The 24934-nt window shown below is 34.7% G+C and overlaps 1 protein-coding gene across 1 annotated transcript; it reads right to left on the bottom strand.

Annotated features, from left to right (window-relative positions):
* Nucleotides 1-1782: 1782 nt before the first annotated feature.
* Nucleotides 1783-24693, bottom strand: su(f) (cleavage stimulation factor subunit su(f)). Its single transcript, XM_089713373.1, has 18 exons — nt 24556-24693; nt 24293-24484; nt 20847-20879; nt 13519-13616; nt 12848-13001; nt 12561-12654; nt 11716-11855; nt 10904-11095; nt 10024-10161; nt 8677-8819; nt 7694-7851; nt 7182-7348; nt 6449-6556; nt 5570-5658; nt 5043-5143; nt 4475-4609; nt 3909-4009; nt 1783-3414 (listed from the first exon to the last, which is right to left on the bottom strand). The coding sequence occupies exons 1-18, from the start codon at nt 24580-24582 to the stop codon at nt 3310-3312; spliced, it is 2175 nt and encodes a 724-aa protein (XP_089569499.1). The 5' UTR covers nt 24583-24693; the 3' UTR covers nt 1783-3309.
* Nucleotides 24694-24934: the final 241 nt, after the last annotated feature.

The raw sequence follows: 24934 nt of genomic DNA, 5'->3' as shown, positions 1-24934 counted from the left end.
TCTGTCCAGGTATTAACGGAAGTTAAGGAGTCCGCTAACATTTTTTGAAGTTAACTTAAAAAAGTGAATCCTTTAATCGAAATGTTAACTTCGTTAATTAACGATTTACGGAATAACGAGTTAATGCCCTGCTATGACCAAACATAACTATGCTAAAAATAGGCTGATGCAACACATTACGCTGTCACTGTAAAACTTTAAAGTTACCGTTACTGTTACTTTTAAATATGACATTAACTTTAACTAAAATATGGTGCAACCACAGAACAGTAAAAACATATCTACTTTACTGTTCTGTGGGTGCAACCAAGCGTAAGAATGTACAATCATTTGTTTTATGTCCGAAATAGTTAAGATCTACATTGGTTTATTGATGTCGTTTTTGTGAAATAAATCATTTATTATGTAATAAATTTCTGATATTCTGCCATCACCGTCTACACCACAAGAAAATTTTCATAACAGATAATCGGCTGTGTGAAATGTAAGTATAAAAAAATGCGTGTTTGTGTTTTAGTGATCTAAGCCTATATTATGCCTTACAATCGATGGTATTAGTAGGGGAGGCCAAGAGGGGATTTTGGGATTTACTCGAGCGCGTCAGATTACTATAAGGGACGGTACCTTAGCTATTCATTAGTACCTCTAGTCAATATGAGCAGTTATGGTTGGTGGGTGCGCTCAGGGGCCCCGCTGGAAAATTTGAATAATCCATAATTCCCTAAGGTTGAGCTCGAATCGTCAGATTAGCGAAATGGGGACTTCTTATATTGTAATTAATCCCCCCATATATTAATCTGACGCGCTCGAATAATATTACTTTAATTTTTTACCCTTTCTTCATAGCGATTAAATCGCCACTTAAATCGTCAGATTAACGTATACTTTTTTTCAGTGACGTCCTGGAGCATGCAAAATATCAATATCTAACGCGCTTGAGTATTTCCAAGCCAATTTTTTTCTTTTTTAAATTAAAAAAAATCAAAAAACCCTTCCCCACCGCTAAAAGTGAAAACATTATAGGACCTTTTTTTCTCGCTATGGTCTAATCTACCAATTCTAATAGGTTCCCGTGACGCTCGAGTAAATCCACATTTAGCATCCTGGGCTCCCCTACTATATAGCGACAGAACAACTAATGGGCATAACCACAACACAGTATGATCACAGTGCAATATTACAATATTTCCTAAATACTGGGGCCGCATGTGCATAGACAAGGTGTAGTAGGATCGTTAAAATGCAATTTTGTCTGTTCTTTGCACTTCTAACATAACCATTGATAACCATGAAGTGTCATAATAAAAAAAATAAAGTTTACTCTCGTTTTTCTGAGAATTGAGAGTTAAAAGTATAAAAAATAGTTTACAGCCTATTCCAAGATTTACTCAATATAGCTATAATAAAATTTCATAAAAATGGGTTCAGTCAATTCCGAAGAGTATAATGTAAGAATGGCAACTAACGAGAGAATTTAATTTAACACTAGCTGTCTCAAATGATGTGCTGCCTTACTCTTATCACTTAGGAGTTCCGAGTTAGGACATAGGGAATGAAAAAATAGATATTGTCCGGTTCTCTGACCTACCCAATATGCACACACGAATTCATCAAAATCGGTCCAGCGTTTCGGAGTATGGTAGTGGTATTTTATGTATATTTATTATTTTATAATAAAAGATTGATTATACACGATGTATATCTGAATAGTGACACGTGTAATAAATGGTTGAATATGAAAGTGAATGATTTTAAAGGTACAGGGTAAAATGAAACAAAAAGTATGGTACAAAAATTTATTTCTCATTATCCTACATTAACTAAATTCATTTTAAACACAATACAATACAGTACTTATTTTATTAATTACAATGCATACAAAATAAACTCTTTTATTTAGATACCAATTGGCAGTATTTCTGTTAAACTATATTGGTTATTGAAGTGAAACTTCTATAGGCGCGTTGAGAGTAAAATTTCGTTGCGTCATGGCAGTACCGTTACGTCATGGAGTAAGGCGAAGATTTTGGTTCTTGCCAAATCTTTGAATCTTGCCAAAGAAGTTTCACTTCTGACACGTATGCTCGGCACACACGTTCTTTTTTATACTATTTAATTTTAAGGCTAGATCAACAAAATTACAATACTTCATGATTCAAGTTTCTACACTGTAAGAAATTGAAAATAACTGGGAATCAAACTTAACATCACTTTGTAAAAATAAAAACTTTTTTTGTATTGACGTACTATATGCAACTAGACTTACTAATCAACTTTTAAAAGGTCATCTATACTTAATATTATATTAAGCTGAAGAGTTTGTTTGTTTGTCTGAACGCGCTAATCTCAGAAACTACTGGTCCGATTTGAAAAATTCTTTCGGTGTTAGATAGCCCATTTATCGAGGAAGGCTATAATATCATCACGCTGAGACCAACAGGAGCGGAGCACTGCGGGTAAAACCGCGGGGCACAGCTAGTTAATAAATAACTGAGCGGCTTTTTGTAACCATCCATTGAAATTAACACCTTATTTCGTTGCAGTAATGTTCAAAGCCTATTGTATTGTTCATTAGAAAACTCTGATTTATACACGTTGGTAGAGTTTTGCATTGGACAGTTTTAAACGTGATTGTGAGTCAAGTTGTTTATTGAACTGTCAATATTTAATATACCAATTACACACTAAAATAGTCAAAGAGCTTTATACAATATTAATTATCATCTCTCTCTTTCACTTTTACATTATTTGACATAAGGAAGAATGTGACAAAATTATTTTAATACCGTTCAAATACATTATTGCTTTAAAACATGCTTATTTAAAATATTTTTTTTTTTTTACTTAATCTTAAAATATTTTTATCTCTATCAATTATTTACGTCAAAACAAACAGACGAAAATGAATAGTTTTACAATATTAAGACTATTTTTCCAAAATTATTGAACACGGCCAATTAAGACCTCATCCCGTCTCTTTCTCACACTCGTATCTTCCATAATAATTATACATTTAACAAAACGCAAAGGCCGCAATTTTCCAAATACATAAGGATTTTTATCTTAATTTTCACAATTAAAACTGAACAATGATACATAATATTTGAAATAATTGTAATTCTGGCAAAACATCTGCTTGTTTCCTTTAAAATTAAATCAGATACACATGAAACGATTTATTCCGTCATTCCATCTCTTTCACACACCAGACCATCCAATATTACTATCCCTTTCCAACATGTTTTATTAACAAAATATGTAGTATATTCCGTCTCTTTCATACGCCCCATCATTCCCATATATCCGTCTCTATTTAACACGTTTTTGTTGTCTCTGTCTATAAATGTCGTTAACAGGAGGAGCGACTCCAAGATCGTCGTCATCTGAATCGTCACCTGCTTTTCGGCGACGAGCCTGTTAATAAATAAATAATATTATAAAAAAAAAGTAACAAATTCATACTATTGTAGGATAAATTATAATTTTAAAGTGATGAAAAAAAATATCAACATGGATACAAAATTGCTAATGGTAATTTTTTTCGTTGATTACAAGTAGCTCTAAGTTATTGAATAAACAAGTTATATTTAAGTTTTAACATACTATTTTTCGTGAAAACACTAAATTCTATTACAAAGCAGTTCCCATTTTTTCGAACACTACCCTCATAAAACTACTCTAATCACAATTCACAGTTTAATGTACCACCTTTTTACTTTAAAACTTACCTTCAAGAGCCAAACTTACGCTTTTATTTTTCAAAACTACCCTCAACAAAAATTTTACGTTAGGGTATCGTCATTTTATTTTAACAACTACCCTCAACAAAAAATTACATTATTTTTTTTTTCACAAACTACCCTCATATTTCCGCAGAAATTTTCTCAAACTACCCTCAAAAACCTTACCTTATTAGTAACAGTGGTAACACCGTCATCATCCATTATCCAATGCACGGAACGAGCCAGATCGAAGAGCTTGCTATCTCCACCCTCCGTTGGTAAAGGTGCTGTATACGAACATACAAATATAAATATAGAAATATAATCATACAAATATAGATATGCAGACTGGAGGGTAATACACATACAAACATACAGATATTATAATTACATACGATTTCTCGATAGAAAAATAAACAGAAAGACATACATAACATATTTATCTCATTCATAACATATTAAAAATTACAGCTAAGTGCTAAATTCTACTTTTTTTGCTTGCTTTTGACAACTGAATTTTTTATCATAGTTATCATAAATTCTTCCTTCTGTATCAAAATTAAATAGTACATACTAGTTATGCCGCGCGGTTTCACCCGCGGTCAAAGCACTCAAGTGTTTTTCTGGTACATAAGCTACATCATTGCGAAGTAGTATCAAAATCTGTCCATTTTTCCAAAGAAATAGGAACTAACATACATACATCCTCACAAACTTTCACCTGTATTAAAGTAAGATATATTTATACTCACGTTTATCCGGCAGCGAGATTCTATTGAACAACGCAATAAGTCTATCCACGGCTACGAAAGGCCCGCGGAACGAACTGGGCGGCGGCATCATAGTGCACAGCAATGCACACGGCGGGGGCATGGGGAACGAACCACCTTGAAATATATAGAAAATATTATATATAAAATACACGGAAATGAGAAAAGATACAAAAAATGCTCAAAAAAATGTAAAAAATCTATAAATATTTACAAAAAATAGATAAAATTGCGAAAAAAAGGAGTACAAAAAGGATAAAACGCGTGAAAAACGCGTGAAAACTCTCAGGGGAAGTGTAAAAATAGGACCAATAGTGTATAAATGTGTAAATAAGCGTAAAAACCTACGGGGGATATGTCAAAAAAGGACTAAAAAGTGTATACATGTGTGAAAAAGTAAAAATGTGTATCCAGGGCCACAAATGGGAACCATCTGTGAGGGAAAAATAGTGTTAAAAAAAAGGATAAATTATGGTAGATAAGTAAAAAGTTTCAATATTTTCTATACTTTTACAAATTCATTTACTATAAAAATAAATAAATGACTTACCAGGTATCGGATGCTCTCCGGGTAGCGGGTTCGATTTCGGCTTGTACGGGATCATTTGACTCGTGTCCGGACGCGCTATATCTTTGTTTGGATCGTTATCTCTGAAAAATGGCAAAAAATATTAACTCATGAGAGTAATTTAATCTTAAAATTATATAAAACTAGCTGTGCCGCGGTTTCACCCGCGTGGCTCCGCTCCTGTTGGTTTTAGCGTGTTGATATTGTTTGTTTGTTTGAACGCGCTAATCTCAGGAACTACTGGTCCGATTTGAAAAATTCTGTCGGTGTTAGATAGCTCATTTATCGAGGAAAGTTATAGGCTATATATCATTACGCTTAGACCAACAGGACCGGAGCCATGCGGGTAAAACCGCAGGGCACAGCTAGTTAGTTATATATCTCCTAAAGTGTAAACTTACTTTTGTTAGTTATATATCTCCTAAAGTGTAAACTTACTTTTGTTAGTTATATATCTCCTAAAGTGTAAACTTACTTTTGTTAGTTATATATCTAAAGTGTAAACTTACTTTTGTCCTAATATAACTGCGGCTAGTTCAGGCGATATACCCGCTAAGGCTCCACCCAAAGCCCAAGACTTATTTGACATCGCTGCTACCTAGAAACAAATAAAAAATATTTCAGGACGGACACACGGCACGATCTGATCCCATACTAAGCTTTCGCTTGTGTTATGGAAACCAGATGGCTGATAAACATACATATATAATTTTAAATAAATACTTATATAGATAATTAACACCCAGACACAGAGCAAACGTCTATGTTCATCACACAAATATTTGCCCCGGGTGGGAATCAAACCCACGACCAGTGGCTTGGAAGGCAGGGCCACTACCAACCAAGCCAACGGGTCAGTCGAGAAAAGATTAGTTTTTTGTTATTTTAATTAATTAGAAAAAAAATAATTTATAATGTCTTTTGTACATTAATTACATAAATTATGGAGTTATATGTTTAAAACATGTATTTTTTTGATGTTTCTTATTTTAGAAATACTTTGCCTTTGAGTCAATTAGTTTTATAACATGACAGGTTTAAAAAACAGTTAATTCAAGAAGACTAGGCCATTTTGGTTTTTTTCAATTAGTTCAAACGTTAAAACGATATTTACAAAATACAGACAAAAAATATTCTTAAAATTATTGTTTTGAACTTCAATATCTATTTAAACATACCAATTATTATAAATCATATTTTATCTTATATATAAAATTCTCGTGTCACAATGTTAGTCTGCATACTCCTCCGAAACGGGTGGACCGATTCTCATGAAATTTTCTGTGCATATCGGGTAAGTCTGAGAATCGGTCAACATCTATTTTTCATATGTACCACGGGCGAAGCCGGGGCGGACCGCTAGTTTAATATAATATAAATGTACTCACCTCAGTATATCCAATCGATTTCAGCTCAGCAATTGTACAAGGGTAGAGATCTAAAAACTTGTATCTGTCGACCAGTTGAGCTGTTTCTTTGCCTTCGAATTCTTTAATCTAAATAAATAAATATTATTTTAGTAGGAATAAAAAATGTTCATAAAATATGAATTTTTTAAATTAAAATTAATCTATATATTATGTAAAAATGAAACCCATTTCGCGTTGTCACGGCATCACGCGTGAACGGGTGGACTGATTTCGATAATTCTTTTTTTATTATATTCCTTGAAATACGAGGATGGTTCTTATGTAGAGAAAACGTAAATATGTACCACGGGCGAAGCCGGGCCGGATCGCTAGTTTAGGAATATATACGTATTGTATTCTCGAATATTTACCATACCGCTATATGACGCGGTTTATTTTTTTTTTCTATTTCAATTATATTTTTAAAATATATTTTAATAATAATTGATTTGATATATTATGTATTATTTGCAAAGGGTTAATACACTGTTTTTTAGTCAATACTAAGAAAGAATAATACAGTAGTTCCAATGACGTATGAACTCTGCCTGATACACGCGTAAGCAGAGTTTTGTTTCGGACAGTTTTGAGCACAATTATGAATATAGTTATTTATTGTACGTCAATCAAACATACGTACACATGTCATACTTTTACTATTAACAAATTAGAAAACGTATAAACATCGACTATCTTTTCTCAAAAACCTCACCTTTTCAAGCACAGCCTGTCGCCGCTTTTCCACTTTCACAATACTGATCAAATCTCCAATATTTGACTCAAACTCCAAGAATCGATTCCAAATATCCACCGAGCTTTCCGGTTTCAAGCTACCAGATGACAAAACCCGCTCAAAAAGGACACGCGTGTTGTTGTCCTCTAAAGGGACATACAAATAAAATTATTATAGTGTGATTAATGTATCAAAACAATAGTATAGAAGTAGATAGCAATTTTAAAATGCGAAAAAAGAAGGAAAAGTAACTTTTTTTGTAATAACCTATTACTTAAAATATATTTTACGAGCTGAGCTCCGCGGTTTCACCCGCATTGCTCCGCTCCTGTTGGTCTTAGCGTGATGATAATATATAGCCTATAGCCTTCCTCGATAAATGGGCTATCTAACATCGAAATAATTTTTCTAATCGCATCAGTAGTTCCTGAGATTAGCGCGTTCAAACAAACAAAGTCTTCAGCTTTATAATATTAGTAAATATAACTTACCATTAAGATGCGACAAATAATCAATATAGCAGAGCACATATTCGGGAATGTGTGAGAACTTTTTCAGGCCCAATTCGAAAATTCTAAACGCTATGTTTTTATCCTTAGAACAATAATATTCCATTAAAGCCGCTGCTACGAATACGTGGTATCGAGATCTGAAAAAAAAAAGACGTGTGTCACTCGGGGACTGCCGCGGTAAAGCTATTGCATGCTATGCCTTCAAGCCACACCTCCGCGCCCGTCCCCGTGGAGAGCGTGAGGTTTTTCGTTACGGAATTTCTGGATTCGGTCCTCGCGCTCAAGGCCCGCGATAGAAGCTATGCAATAGCTTAAAAAAAAAATTTTAACAGAAAACTAAAATGTTACCAAATTAAACATGGACCAGGCTTTCAAATAAAAGAAGAATCATCAAAACTGATTCACGAAGTCGAAAGTTCTGAAGTAACAAACACAAAATTATACAGTCGCATTGAGAACCTACTCCTTTTCTTTGGATTGTTATTAGAAAGAAAAATAAAAGAGCGTGTGTGCCGAGCACACGTGTCAGAAGTGAAACTTCGTTGGCAAGATTCAGAGGTGCCAAAATCATCGCCTTAACTTGACGTGACGGTATTGCCATGACGAGACCTTGAAATTTTACAACGCGTCTAAAGAAGTTTCACTTCAATAATAAGGATGAGTTTTTGACAAAAATCATGAATAATAATTTTAAAACTACCTTCAACTTCTTACAAATTAAACAGATGAATTTTTATGGGGCTGTCAAAACGGGCTGTTTATTGAAACCTCTTTAGGCGCGTCGAGAGTATATTTTCAAGGTCGCGTCATGGCAATACCGTCACGTCATGGAGTAAGGCGACGTTTTGGTACCTTTGAATCTTGCCAAAGAAGTTTCACTTCTGACACGTGTGCTCGGCACGCTCTCTTTTTGATAAATAAAATCATTCTTTTAACTAAAAAATATGAAAATATAAACAAACCTAGGATCCTCTCTAGCCCGTTTAAACACGGTCCTAGCGGACTTTATTCCCTCGGCTCGTCGAGCAAATTTCATGTATTGAACATACGCTAGTGTGGGTTCGATGTCCGCCATGTCTAGATAGCGAGTGTATACTTGGTGCACCTAAAATATTACAAATGGAGTAAAAATGTTTCATTCAAATACAAAAAAATTCAATCTTAAATGATTGAAAAATCTGCATTTTTTTTTTCAAAAAAAGTAAAAATGTAAACATTTTAACATAAATTTTTATTAGTGCGTAAAAAAATTCTATTTTTCAAAAATTTGTATTTCTCAAGGACAAGTGAAGAATGATAAACTTAGTAATAATAATTTTATAAACAAACTAGATTTCCGCCCGCGGCTTCGCCCGCGTTTTCAAAGGAAAACCCGCATAGTTCCTGTTCCCGTGGGATTTCCGGGATAAAACCTATCCTATGTGTTAATCCAAGTTACCCTCTATATGTGTGCTAAATTTCATTGTAATCGATTCAGAAGTTTTTACGTGAAAGAGTAACAAACATCCATACAAACTATCGCCTTTATAATAGTACTAGCGATCCGCCCCGGCTTCGCCCGTGGTACATATTTACGTTTTCACTACATAAAAACCATCCTCGTACCTCAAGGAATATAATAAAAAAAGAATTATCGAAATCGGTTCAGCCGTTCTCGAGTTATGCGCTTACCAACACATTTTGCGATTCATTTTTATATATAAGAAGAAGATTAAGATTAAGATTAAGATAAAACTTTAATAATGAATCTTAGGTTCCAAACGATTTTCATTATAATGATATGTCGGCGCAACGACGATAAACGACTACCCTCAAACTACTAAATAATTATAACTAGCTAAAGTTTACTTTGATCTTTTTAAATAAGTGGTTGATTCATTAATCAACCACTAATGAAATAATTAAATTAACGAAATAATTAATCTTTGTTAAAACTGATGAAAATTCATTGTAAAAATTCGAGTGGCAACACTCAAACTAATTCTTGTGAGTCATTGTTTGCTTTAAATACGAGCGCCCGATGGCACAGAGCACATTCACTCGCCGGCCGTTGGAGCGTTCGGAGCTCTCTCTATAATTTCCACATAGATTAAAAAGGCAGTAAAAATACCCACAGGCGTTCTACTTCGAGTATGAGCGCCTGCCCTGATGATGGTGACGTCGGAATTGCTGAAGTCACTCTTTTTAATAATAGCCTTTGGGCCCCTTCTTCCGTCAGATATTATTTTCAATATTGCCAAGCGTGTGTATGTGTGTGTGTGTGTGTGTAGTAAAATATCTACACCTTTTTACTCATAATAATTAAATACCTTATTATAATGCAATCGACTCTCTTCATAATCCGCGTGTGCAAAATGCAATAATGTAGATTGTTTTAACGGTCCGCTCGTCGCCCGCTCATATACTGCAGCTGCTTCTTCAGAAAATAGTTTTGCTGCGTTTGAATCCTGAAAGTTATTGTCAAAATTAATAAAAAGAGATGTAACATATAATTTACTATATCTTTTTCAATATTGGTTAAAAAAAACATGGGTCACATAGAAGTAAATTTAAGGGGTAAATTCCACCTTTTCATAATGTTAGATTCAAGTTGTAACTTCTCCATATAAGTTACTAGGTTTCCGCCCGCGGCTTCGCCCGCGCAGTCAAAGAAAAACCCGCATAGTTCCCGTTTCCGTGGGATTTCCGGGATTGCATCATTTTCCCGGGATAAAAAGTAGCCTATGTCTTTTCTCGGGTATCAAAATATCTCCATACCAAATTTCATGAAAATTGGTTCAGTAGTTTAGGCGTGATTGAGTAACAGACAGACAGACAGAGTTACTTTCGCATTTATAATATTATTAGTATTAGTATGGATTTAACAGCAAATTTGTATTACACCTTTTATAATATCATTATAACACACATTATAATATGCACCATAAACCGGCATTATACAACGAAAAAAACATAGTTTTAGCCAAATGGTCCAAGAATCATGTTTGAGTTTATTATCCAAATTAATGTCACATATCTTATAGCTTCAATATACCTACGCACACAACTAAAATACTTCACCTTTTATAATACCGTCATTATGACAATAACATCACTAAAATATTATTATCTTATAACGCACTATAACGCACTATAACACACTATAAGGCACTATAACACACTTTAACGCACTATAACAGCACAACTCACCCCCTTCTCCTGCAGCAGCTTGGCGGAATGGTCCAGGAACTGTGCGGCCTGATGCCACACGTCCGGGTGGTGGGCCAGGCACAGCAGACATTGTTCTATCGCGAACATAACACGACGGGCAACTAACGCTGTGTCCTCCGAACGTAGCGGGTTCGATCTCTCCCAGGATATGTATTTTTTCCATAGTTCCACCTGGCGAAAAAAAATAAAAAAAATTGGTTGTCTGTAAAGTCGGTTTACTGACGATAGTTGAAACGTGACAACGATTGTGCTTCTTTGTCACTCTCGCTTGCACTTCAAGCCTTACATGGAACGCCTCAGAGCGAGGTAACGCCGCATGAGTCATGTTTTTGCGTGCGTGCAACCGGCTCTATCGAATTATAAGACGTTGTCACGTCAAAAAAGATGTGAAATTTTTAATTGTGAAAAAAGTCAAAACATATTCACATAGAAACACGCTTTCAAATGAAAACTAAGTATAGAATTAACAAAAGTCCTTTATTATACTAACGATAAATCAAAATGTAATGCTATGTGTTGTACTATTCAAGCACATTCCAATCGTTCTAACACATTCCACCAACTATTTCATACAATTCAATTACATTCTAACTCATTCTACCACATTCCAAGCTAATCTAACACATTCTACCACATTCCAAGCTATTCTAACACATTCCACTATCTAGCACATTCCACTACATATTTAGAACATTCTAATCATTCATGTCATTTCACCAACTCTATCAAACATTCCACACTATTCTAGCACATTCCAGAACATTCTGCAATATTCTAGAATGTTCTTTTACCTGTTTCATCTCCTCTCTATCCGCAGTAGGCGGTGTAGCCGGCATATTTCTGTTCAAACCACGTGTTACAGTTTCCAGCTCTTTGGCAACTCGACGCGCGTTCATATACTCTCTGGAACGTTCCATGGCCATTCGTTCCGCTGTGTGAAATAAGTAAGTAATAATAATAAATATTTCTGGACATTTTTCACACACGGCACGATCTGATCCCATACTGAGCTTTCCCTTGTGTTATGGAAACCGGAGGACTGATAAACACATATATTTATATAATTTTAAATAAATACTTAGTTATATAGATAAGTTAGAATAAGTGTTGAGTGTTTGGTATGATTTTGGTTAATTAGTTGAAAAAATTGTAAAAAAAACTACGCATTGAATTTAATTGAAACAAAAGCAAATAAATTATTGCTAGGGTTGCCAAAAAGTCTATTTATTCAGGTACCATGAAAAAGTCGTTGAAGGTAGTAAAACAGGTAGATCTTATTCAAATAACGCGATTATAATGATACATCAATAAAAATTATTCAGGTTAATGATACAAAAGTCAATTACTGTCTTCAGGGTAAAAGGTCACAAAGTAAAAAAGTAACAGATTATATTTTAAATTGATCTTGTACGTTAACGTGGTACAGTGGTTGACGCGTGAGCGTAGCACCTAAGGGTCCTGGGTTCGATTACCGGTGGAGACGATGAAAAAAAATGTCTCGGTCTGGCAGGACACAGAAGGCTGATTACCTACTTGTCCCTAAAGAAAATCGATCAGTGAAACAGATGTACCTATAATGCATCTGCCCCTTACCCCACTATGGGACATGGGACTTCACTTTTGTACGTTAACTTACCGATAATAGTATTAATTCCTTGTTCGAATGCGATATAGTCTTTCCATAGAGTTTCTATTCCAATTATAGGTGTGATCACCGCTCTTTGATACACCTAAAAATTACGAAGCCATTATATACAAAAAATAACTACAACAAAAAACCAGATACTTCAAAATAAACATCGATAGATTTAAGTTGAAGACAGTTAGATTCTACACGAGTCGAGCAATTACCTGAATTACCGATTACCTATAGCGTATCTTACTTACAAACATCTTAGTCTACATTTTTTAAAAATTCCTTACCTTTCTAACAGCAGATATTTTCTGATTCTCAGCATACGATCCCACAGCGTCTACCGACTTCAAAAACGTCACATAGTCGTTCCAAATGGGATAAGCATGAATGTCGAGCCCGATTTTTTCCAAGGCAAAGTCGTATGCTTGAGCCATTTTTTCTCTAGAATAAAATCATTATTTACAGATAGACATTTATTGTGCACATTGACGTAATTACAATAAACAACTAGATTCATAGTTAATAACGATCAAAAAAAATTGTCCGAAGCAAAACTCTGCCTACACGTTTATTAGGCAGAGTTTTATAATAAAGAATTTGAAACGTAACTGCTACGAAATAAGATTTTAATCTCAATGTATTCTCTCAGACGCATTTTGACGACCTTTTAATACACACAATTATTTAAGAACTATGGACTATAGATGGATATAGTGATTGAATTTTGAAGTAATTTCATAACTTAGAAACCATGTTATGGGCCTTCTTCACAATGGGCATCGTTGGGCGAGTAGAGGCAATCACGATAGTGTAGAGGGCCTAAATGTCTATGATTGGCCATCGTTGTAAATGTTTATTCATCATTCAATCGCCGTAAAAGCGGCCAACATCCACGATCATTTTTTAGGCCAACGCAGCCCATTGTGAAAAGGGCCATTACAACTTAAATTTTACTTACTTGTACGTCGGCAACATGCACTTTGTCTCCTTCACGTAGTTGAGATACAGCCTCCATAGTTCAATGTTAAGAATTTTCATCAGGCACCTTTGGAAAAGCTGTTGAACAATTGTTAGATTTTTCATTTTAATAAGAGTTATGTCAATTTTGTAGTAACGAATTAATGTTAATTTTATTACCCGAATCATCAGGAGTCTGTAGCTGAAACTGTTATAATAAAATTTTCAAAATTTTGAAGTAAAAACCTTCTTTTTTTGTAAAATAAGAGGGTAGGATAGGTAGCGCCAAAATAATTAATCTTAAGGATATGTTGTGTCCCTTCGTCCAGCATACTCACCATGGAATCCTGATATTTCATGAATGTCAAAAAACTGTTCTGAAATAGTGCTAAATAGTGCCCAAAGGAAAAAAATAGTGCTCTTGTACTTGCGAAGTTATAGCCATAGTTCGATGAGTATGCTGGACGAAGGTTTCGCCCAGCATACTCACCTCCGTCCGGAGAATCTGTATACGCTTCAAACATAATTCATACTTCAAAAAATAGTTCCCAAATAGTGCCAAACGGTGCCCAAAAAGAAAAAACAGTGCTCGAATAACTTCGGAGTTATAGGCTTCGTTCAGTGAGTATGCTGGGCGTAGGTTCTACGCCCAGCATACTCACCTCAGTGCGCGAATATCGAACGAGCTATAGGTACAATTTACGTCTCAAAAAATTGTGCTTGAAATAGTGCCCAATATCAGTCCAATTTTTGCTTGACTTTTGACTTAGAAAACCATTAAATTTTAATGTAAACTTCTACATACTAACGTAAAATGGGGTACAGTCGTCGACACATGTTTTTGGACAAAAATATTAAACTTTCTAATTGTAGACTTCATGTTATTGGAAATAATTATGGTATTTTCTCACATGTCAAAAACTTTCGATTAAATGCATTATTATATATTTTATAAATAATAATAAATGAATGAAACTTTAAGCGTAAATGAAGTCTATTACTTCATTGCATTGTGTGTTTGTCTGAATAAAAACAGTCATTTGCAGCCAATAAAATTAATATCTTGAAAAATTGTAAAAAGGAAATTATACAGTTTCTTTTTGTATATATGTTTGGTTTTGCAACCCACTATGTAGTCAAACTCAAAAGCCGGCGTTATTATAATGATGTGCGACGAAGTAAACAAACAAAGAAACTGAGAAGCGCTTGTTCGTTTCGATTGCTTTGTGACACAAAATGGACCCTTATCACCTTCAAAATACAGATGAGTCTTGTCTAATAATCGTAAGATGTTAGGGCAGCGCCATCTAGTATTTAAACATAAACATATTCATTTGCGTCGCGGGCGCCGCGCGTCGTAAGCCCCATACCAGCTATTGACCGTACGTGCATCCATTACTGCCACACTATATTGAACTTTATCACATGAGGAATACAGGTCAATTCCGTAAACGTTGTGGTACCATCCTTGATCCGGAAAATGATTATTTTGAATAATTTTGTCAGTTGTAATGTAAGCATTAATAACAGCAACTTTATTTTTCATGCATGATTTACTTCATTTGATATCTTAATCCTTCAAGCGCCGTGATCTAGACAAAATATATAAAATCATTGTTCCTAGCTACCGGGGTCCCATGCGACGCGCGAAGGCTTAATCATATTATTATAAAGTATTATTAAAATAATGTGTAATTAATAATATTGCGATTCTAAAGTAAATACTCCCTTACATAGACAATTAATAATTTACACAAGACAAAAATTGTTAGAAAGAAAGTTAATAATATTGTATTCGACTGTACTCAATGTAATGTATGTAGAAGTTTACAATCAAATTTAATGGTTTTCTAGGTCAAAAGTCAAGCAAAAATTGGACTGATATTGGGCACTATTTCAAGCACAATTTTTTGAGACGTAAATTGTACCTATAGCTCGTTCGATATTCGCGCACTGATGGTCCGGGAGCCAGCAGCAGATTTTATGACCAAGTTCCTCTCAAGAGATAATTCGTCAGACGCATGAGAGTATAGTATTATAAAGCCTCGTGAACGTCAGCTGGAGCTCGGTTGGGGGGAAGAGCGGTTGTAGCCTCCCGTATCAGCTGACGGTTTTTCCACCAAGATACAGCCAGCTGACATATATATTTATCCACAGTTACATATAAGCTATCATCAGGTAAATTTTTGTTTGAGAGGAAATAACGGAAAATAAATTTTTCTTTAAATTTAACTTTCATGTTCGAGACACCAGCTGACGTATAATACACCATGTTGTAACCAGCTGACTATTTTTTTTCGTTGAGATATTGGGTTAGCTACAATTTGACAAATTTTTAGCTGAGAGGAAATGAATGAATGAATGTATTTTTTTTCCTATGTGCGTGGGAGGCTACAACCGCTCACCCCCCCAACCGAGCGCCAGCTGACGTTCACGAGGCTTTATAATACTATACTCTCATGCGTCTGACGAATTATCTCTTGAGAGGAAATAGTTAACCAAATTTGCACCTGGCTCCCTAAACATGAGGTGAGTATGCTGGGCGTAGAACCTACGCCCAGCATACTCACTGAACGAAGCCTGTAACTCCGAAGTTATTCGAGCACTGTTTTTTCTTTTTGGGCACCGTTTGGCACTATTTGGGAACTATTTTTTGAAGTATGAATTATGTTTGAAGCGTATACAGATTCTCCGGACGGAGGTGAGTATGCTGGGCGAAACCTTCGTCCAGCATACTCATCGAACTATGGCTATAACTTCGCAAGTACAAGAGCACTATTTTTTTCCTTTGGGCACTATTTAGCACTATTTCAGAACAGTTTTTTGACATTCATGAAATATCAGGATTCCATGGTGAGTATGCTGGACGAAGGGACACGATATGTTTTAAACTTTCGGTAAGGTTTTTTTAACACTGTTATTGTAATAATTACTTGTTTATTTCTTTGCATTTTTTATATGCATACATTTTAGCACACTTAAAACATTTACAATAAAATACCAGATTGTGTTATTCGGGCAGAAAAAAGATCACGTGCTTCTATAAAGATCTGTCTATATAGAAAATTATTCTCCATTCTGCGTTTATGAAACTAAATATCGTAATGACCCTGACAAACAGACAAAGGTTTGACATTAAAATTTAGGTATTTATTTACCCCTCGATTAAACACCAGAGTAAGGGAACATGATAATTTTAAACATAATTAAACTATATGTCGAAATTAAGGTAACCCAAGAAACTTATTATAATTTACGTAAATTTTATCAAAGAAAGAATCTTACCTCGTGAGAAGACTTGTACTTTATCTTAGCTTATTAGCTTAATTGTTATCCACATTTTGAGCATCACCAATATCCTACTTAATATTATAAATGCGAAAATTTGTGAGGATGGATGTATGTGTATGTATATTTGCTACTCTTTCACTCAAATACTACTGAACCGATTATAATGAAATTTAGCACACATATAGAAGCTAACTTGGATTAACACATAGTTTTATCCCGGAAATCCCACGGGAACGAGAACTTTGCGGGTTTTTTTTTGAAACGCGGGCGAAGCCGTGAGCGGAAAGCTAGTAAATTATATTGGGCCAATCACTATGTATTTTATAAATTATTAATTTTTTTACTAACTAATGTAATTATTTAATACTTACTTCTTTTTCCAATTTCTAACAACGTTTTTAGTAACTTTAACATTAGCACTTATATGTCGACTTCAATCAGATCCAGCAGTTTTTTTTTTTAAATATTTTTACGTTACATTTGAAAAATACTACTAATTATGCAACGTTAATAATATGGTTTCAGTTCTAGAATATTTTCGGGCCATTTTTTTTGTGAAATAATAGTTTAATAATATGCTCCATAGACAGACGTGTCTAGAAATAATATGCACGTCAATAGTTATGCGTGACGAATATGATAAAAAATTGGCATACTTATTATTTGTATGGTCCAGTAATTTACGTACATTCTTATACAGATGATTTATTTTTGTAGCCACTATAACAACAAATAATAATAAAAATCGAGGTTAAGCGACAGTGGGCGCGGTGACGAATTGGATGGCGTGACCATTTTTTTTACAATTGTACTTTAGCTTATATATGTAATGAACCCGCGTGTCTGACTCGTACTTGATCGATTTGTTATATTTAACAGAAGATTCTTGCTAGATTTTTAAATTAATAAATTTGTCAGACAATTGCAAAAGATTTAACATATTATGGAGAAATTATGATATATTTAAAAGCTAACAATAATATCATTTTTCATTTTGCAACCCCATTTTCTTTATACAAGGATATAGGGCATGTCTATTTTTGGTGTTAATTTACATATATATTTTAATTATGAACTAAATATCTTATTTTCCTCTCTTATACAGTAAAACCACCCAAGTCGAAACCCAAAACTATCTTGCAGCGCAATTTTGGTAAAATCGATCATGACCGATTGCGTGATGATGCACTCAAGATGGATTGGTCGGTTATTTACTCCGCAAATTCCATTAACGAAAAGGTGGCTCTATTTAACTCTTTACTACTGAACCTATTTGATATTCATGCTCCAATACGTCCAGTCAAGTTGAAGCAGCTACCTGCTCCTTGGATGACGGCTGAACTTAAATCTATGTTGAAAAAAAAGGCTCGTGCTAAAGCTAAATTAAACTCCTCTGATTCTGATATTAACCGTGAAAAATTTCAGAAAATTCGGAATCGATGCAATACATTATGTAGGGATGCACAACGACGACACATATCCCAATCTGTCGAAAACGGCGACCCCTCTAAAGTTTGGAAATTCCTAAAAACTCTTGGTATTGGCAAAAAAACGCATAATTCTTTTCCGTCATCAGTTAATATTGATGCTCTTAATTCTCATTTTTCTAGTCCATTTTTGGACTTTGACGCTAACTCCAAATTGCGAACATTAAATACCCTCAACTCCTTACCTTCTCCTGATTTTCCTCCGTTTGTTTTGCGTCAATTTACCGATTGTGGTGTTGAGAAGTGCATATTGTCAATCACCTCTAAGGCGGTTGGAAGTGACTGTATTGGTCGGAACATGATCATCCCCATCCTTCCTATCATTAAACCTATCATCACTCACATTTTAAATTTTTCCATTTCCTCTGGTCAATTTCCTGAAGACTGGAAAAATGCTCACATTTTTCCTCTTCCCAAGAATCCCAAACCATCTAGTCCTTCAGACTTCCGTCCAATTGCTATTTTACCTTTCCTGGCCAAAGTCTTAGAACGCTTAGTACAAGAGCAACTAAGTCGCTTCCTCAATACTCACAATCTCCTTAATCCTTTTCAATCTGGTTTCCGACCAGGTCACAGCACAACTACTGCTCTAGTTAAGATCACAGATGACATTCGCCGGGGGTTTGACAACAAGCAGCTAACGTTACTTTCTCTACTTGACTTCAGTAACGCTTTTAACACCGTCGATCATGATGTTTTGTTAGCAATGCTACGCTCTCTCAACATATCTCCAACGGTTATTGACTGGTTTCGAAGTTACTTGTCTGGACGACGGCAGCGTGTCATGGTTGAAGACTTGTCTTCTTCCTGGTGCAACGTATCTGCTGGCGTCCCGCAAGGTGGTGTGTTGTCTCCTCTCTTATTTTCAATTTTTATTAACTCTATATCCAGTAATATTAATTCTCCTTATCATATGTATGCAGACGATTTCCAATTATATTCGCACGCCTCATTATCAGAACTACCGAATGAGATTTTTCGTATAAATACTGAGCTAGCCACCATCGTTAAATGGAGTAAAGACCATGGTTTAAGAATTAATCCTGACAAAACCAAGGTTATTATTTTAGGCAGTAAACAGCTTATAGGTCGTATAAACTGGGAAACCCTACCTAGTATTGCGGTAGACGGTACAGTGATTCCTTTCTGTAAGAAGGTGAAAAGTCTTGGCTTGCACTTGGACGAAAGTTTATCTTGGTGTGATCAAATCAAGGAAGTGCAGAAAAAAGTGTTTGCTTCTGCTTCTTCTCTCCGTCGTTTACGCAACTTCCTGCCGATTTCTACCAAAATTGCGTTGACTCAATCCCTTTTGCTTCCTCTCCTAGATTATGCCGACTCCTCTTATCCCGATCTTCACGAATATCAACTTGATGCTCTCGAGAGGCTGCAAAACTTTTGCATCAGATTCATTTTCGGCTTGCGCAAGTTCGATCATGTTTCTGATTTTCGCAAAAGATTACACTGGCTACCTATTCGCCTTCGCCGGAATACTCACATCCTTCAACTCCTGTACTCTGTCCTGTTTAACCCCAAAACTCCTGTCTATCTCAAAAATCAGTTTCATTATTTAAACTCCAATAGTTCCCTTTCCCTTCGTTCCTCTGATCTCCTTCTCCTATCCACCCCTATTCACCATACCAATTTTTTTAACTCCTCCTTTACCGTCCTAGCGATTCGACTGTGGAATTCTCTTCCTGAGACTATCAGACGAGCCAAAACACCACATCATTTCAAGTCACTTGTAAAAGAGCACTTTTTCTCCAGTATTTAGTTTCCTTTTTATCTTATAAATATGTATTAAATTTTATATATACTATGTATAATATGTATTTATATACATGTATAATATGTATTTATATGCATATATATATTTAAATATATTTATTAATTTGTATTTAACTTATTATTTTTATTTAATTTGTATGTATAATATAAATATAACTTGATTAATACATATATACTGAATTATCTATGTCCATTCTTTAATTAGTAATGAATTATTTGTGTTATCTACTCTTTTTTTAAATCTTTTTGATGCGCCCTCGCTTTTTACCAATGTCTTACATGTCCTTTATTTTTATGGTTGCCTGGAAGAGATTGCTTTTAAGCAATAAGGCCGCCTATTGTACACTTTCCAATTTTATGTATTCTCTTATTTTAAATTCCTGTTATATGTACAATAAAGTGTCATAAATAAATAAATAAATAAATAAATATAATTTATAATAGGGATAAAATACATGTCAAAAGTGACCTTCTTAGGCATTCCGTATAACTGTTTTTACAAAAAAAACTATTACTTCCTACTAATTAATATTTATTTAAATATCTAGGACCTATTTAAAATGCCACAGAAAATCACCTCCAACATGTCTGAACACAGACACCCTAACCGAAAAAAAACATGTGTCATATATTTTTATCTTTATTTTCATCTTACATCTATTACAAGCATAGACTAAACTTAAATTATAGAGTAACTTTTTTAAATTTAATATCACAGTGCTTTTAGGAATTTAAAAAACTTAACTTACGCTGTACGGATACTAACCTTTTCGACTTTTTCAAAATTTCTTGCCTTCATCTGTGAAAAAAGCAAATAAGATATGAATTATAATGTGCATACATCTTAGAATAAGTTGTTTCAATTGTATTTTTGCTTTTAAAATGTAAACTTAGGTCTTTTCATTTATTTTTCTTGGCAACTGAAATAACATTAAATTGAACCTTCTTACTATTTAAAAGGAAAGAATTTAATTCTTCATAAGCCAAGTATTCATGGTAATTGAATTTTTAACATCAAAGTTGAAACAGCATGTTGTGGAGTTATATTGTGTGTTGCAGAGCTTAGAATACATATATAAACTGACATAGAAGCGTTATATGCGAACAAACTAGCAGTTAAAGCCGTTCTGCGTTAGACAAAGATAGAATATACATTTAAACCATTAGCCGAATAGAGTTAGCGATTTGTATTCTAAGTTTAAGAGATTATAACACATGTTGAAATGTTCAAAGATTCCAGGAACATTGTTGATAAACTTTGCTTACCATGAAAACGAGACATTATGTTTATGATTCTAAGCTGCTTCACTAACTGTAATTATGTTTTACATTCAAACAGTAAAAAAAAGCCTTAAAATTACCTTAAATAGTAGTAAATAATCTATTTTGTACATTATTGCAGATATAACGCAATATAAACTATTATATCTTACATTCTAAGTAATGTTAGCAGCTATTTATAAATACTTGTAAAAGTTTAAATGAATAAAAAAGTTTTAAAGTTAAGTTAAGTTCGTCTATTTCTCAAGTTTTCCATATAAAGACATACACAAAAATTTGTCAAATACCAAACGGTAAAACTGTACATTATAGGGCGTGGAATTTGGGGGTAGTGGGGGGTGGAGAGAGGGGGGGTGGGTACTAGGAACTTCCCCTGTAAAGGGGGGGGCGCGAAAATTAATAGTTTTCGAGATATTTACAAATTAAGTTTTGGTCCGCCTAAAGCAAAGGGGGCGCAAAGTAAGGACTTAGAAAATTTTTGATCTAAAGTGAAAATTGTATAGGAATCATAAAATACATAATTTTTATTCAAAACGCTAAAATAAGCATGTTTTATAAAAAAAACTTTTTCTCTAAAATATAAAATGGCCGAGATATTCGCCCTCAAAGATTGATGATAAAACCTAACCTAACCCTTTCCCTATCTCCTCATGTCTTTTTTATATTGTCTCAGACACTGCCTTAGCTCCGGCGCTACGGGAAGTGCAGCCCTTCCGCCCTTGCGTGACAAAGCACGGTCGCCCGTACTCCACTTCGCAGCTTCAGCTTATTGGTCGCCTTCGGCGACCAGCCTCAGCCGCTCCGCTCCGCACGGCTCCCGAGCTTTGTCACGGCGGGCGAGGGCTGCTCTCCCTCCGCGCCTCCGGCTTTTTACATACACTCTAGGGGTAGGGCAGACAAGACCACGTGGAATTCGGGGTTGACAGCTTCGGTTCTGTGGCAAGTCTTATGATAATGCAATGCTTATTTTAGCGTAACGTTTTTTAGCTAGATTCGGACTTTCGCAGCTTAATATTGAATACATAATATTCCATCATTGAAAAAATTTACATTTTACAATCCGTCATGTATCTTGGTAATTATCAAGTTTAGAGAAAAGTTGCCCCAACAAAACATGCTTTTATTAGCGTAATCTTTACGATAAAACAATAATAAATAGGTGTTATAATGATACCAACTCCATCAAAAATTTTCTAAGTCCTGCGCCCCCTTTGCTTTAGGTATTTTTTTCCAGTTCCACATTGATCTGAAGCAATTAATATTAATTATTACTTTACAATAATAGTTTTCAATACTAGTAATATTGCATTAGCTCTTTGATTTGAAATATGACAGATTTAATGTAATAGACATTAGTATGACCTGTAGTTTTTTTTTTGTTTGAGTGGGAATCGCCCTAAAGTCGCTTCTGGCACTCGCCGGCCGCTGCCGCGGCACGCTCGCTTCGCTCGCTCGGCTCGTGCGGCAGTTCAAATGTTAACCTAACACGCTCGTCGCTTCGCTCCTCGCTACCTATTTGTATGCTAAAAGTAAAAGTTTAATAGTTTTGTACAGTTTTAGGGCTTAACAGGAGTACGCACGAAACGATCTCGACTGAAAGGCAGCAAACGAACGGTAACTGAAAATGACGTCGTTATTGTTTTGTTCCATGGTACAAAGCGTACAATTAATATTGGACAGCGCTAGTCGTCCGCTAAACGGATGAATAAAATAAATTAGTCGTCCGATTACCGGATGAATAAAATAATTTAATCGTCCGATAACATCTATTTATCTATATAGTTAGGTTATCGGGGTTTCTTTAGAGAACTGCCGCACGTATTATAGGTTTTTTGTGGGGGGAGGAGGGCACACGTAGGTATTTGATTTTTTTTTTGCGCGTCGACGGAGCCCCGCTTCGCGGGGCTCCTATTTCTGTGTAGTTTTTTTTTTAAAGAAACCTAACCTAACCTAACCTAACGGCTAACCTAACCTAAACTAGATTTTTTTTTGCGCGTCGACGGAGCCCCGCTTCGCGGGGCTCCTATTTCTGTGTAGTTTTTTTTTTTTAAGAAACCTAACCTAACCTAACCTAACGGCTAACCTAACCTAACTTGATTTTTTTTTGCGCGTCGACGGAGCCCCGCTTCGCGGGGCTCCTATTTCTGTGTAGTTTTTTTTTAAGAAACCTAACCTAACCTAACCTAAAGGCTAACCTAACCTAAACCTAACCTAACGAATTGAGGGTGAATATCTCCGCCATTTTTGATTTTAGAGAAAAGTTGTTCCTATAAAACATGCTTATATTAGCGTTATCTTTACGATAAAACAATAATAAATAGGTGTTAAAATAACACCAACTCCATCAAAAGTCCTGCGCCCCCTTTGCTTTAGTCCAACCCAACTAGCTTTAGTGTTAAAAGGTTATCTAGTAATCCGAATAATCGGACGATTAAATTATTTTATTCATCCGGTAATCGGACGACTAATTTATTTTATTCATCCGTTTAGCGGACGACTAGACACTTCGATTAATATTTTTGTTAAATTATAAATTGCGAATATTAATAATTTTATTTTATTTAATCTATTTTACAAAAACTATACTTAATAATAATTATTTTTAATGTTGTTGTTAAAAAATATACAAATTTCATAAATAAAATTTAAATTATAATATTTTTTTTGTTAGATAGAAATGTTTTACCTGAAATGAAACGCGTTTGACAATCGCTGTAGGTCAATTTGACACTGTCATAACAGTAAGTTCGCGTTTCAAAGATAAAATGGAGTAAAATTTTCCGATTTTCAAAAATTCGTGACTCAAAAACAAAAAGTTTTCGCGCTGTGAAATTTCAGATTTAGGTTCCATAGGACAATAGCTAACCACAAAAAAAATTACGACTCTCAACTCCACGCCCTATAATGTACAGTTTAGCCTACCAAACTGACCTCCTGTTCAATATAGATCTTCCAAAACCGGCCTGTAGTTGGAAATGCAGTAATGAGTTTTTCATACATAGTCCTAACTTCATTGATAGGCCGGGTTTGAGCCTCCCGTATAAGTAAAGACCAGGAATCCACATCATATGTATTCGCCTCAACAGCTCTTTGTGCACGACTTAACCTCTCATTTCCCCAGTCCTGGAAAAAACAACTTTTTAGTCAAGAAAAAACTACGAAAAGATGGGTTATGACATGGATGCATGTATTACAATTTCCGCGTTCTCGTCTGTTGACATGATGACTAGTGTGTTAAATAACTAAATGAGTTAGTGATTATGTAAAACAATAAACAAATTATAATAAAACGAATGCTACGCAGACGCTATACCGACGCAATCCACCATTAACGACGACGCAAATGACAAATGACAATTGACAATTTAAAAATTAAACATGACATCTGACGTCTATATTATTCATAATTGGGGGTCAAAAGTAGTATACCGACTAGTCTTTTGGGATTGACACTAACTGTATTCGGTAAATTATAAAAATACAATGAATATTGTTAAAATGTGGTCATTGATAGGGATTTATTAGCTTTCATGTACCTATGTAATAATTTCAAAGCGTATTCAATTCAATAAA

The sequence above is a fragment of the Colias philodice genome, chromosome 30, assembly GCF_061535455.1.
Source record: "Colias philodice isolate Cphi_HAF_F1 chromosome 30, ilColPhil1 Martin Lab GWU primary, whole genome shotgun sequence".
In the NCBI taxonomy this organism is placed as follows: Eukaryota; Metazoa; Arthropoda; class Insecta; order Lepidoptera; family Pieridae; genus Colias; species Colias philodice.
The sequence above is the reverse complement of the archived record's forward strand: the minus strand, read 5'-3'. Positions and strand labels throughout refer to the sequence as shown.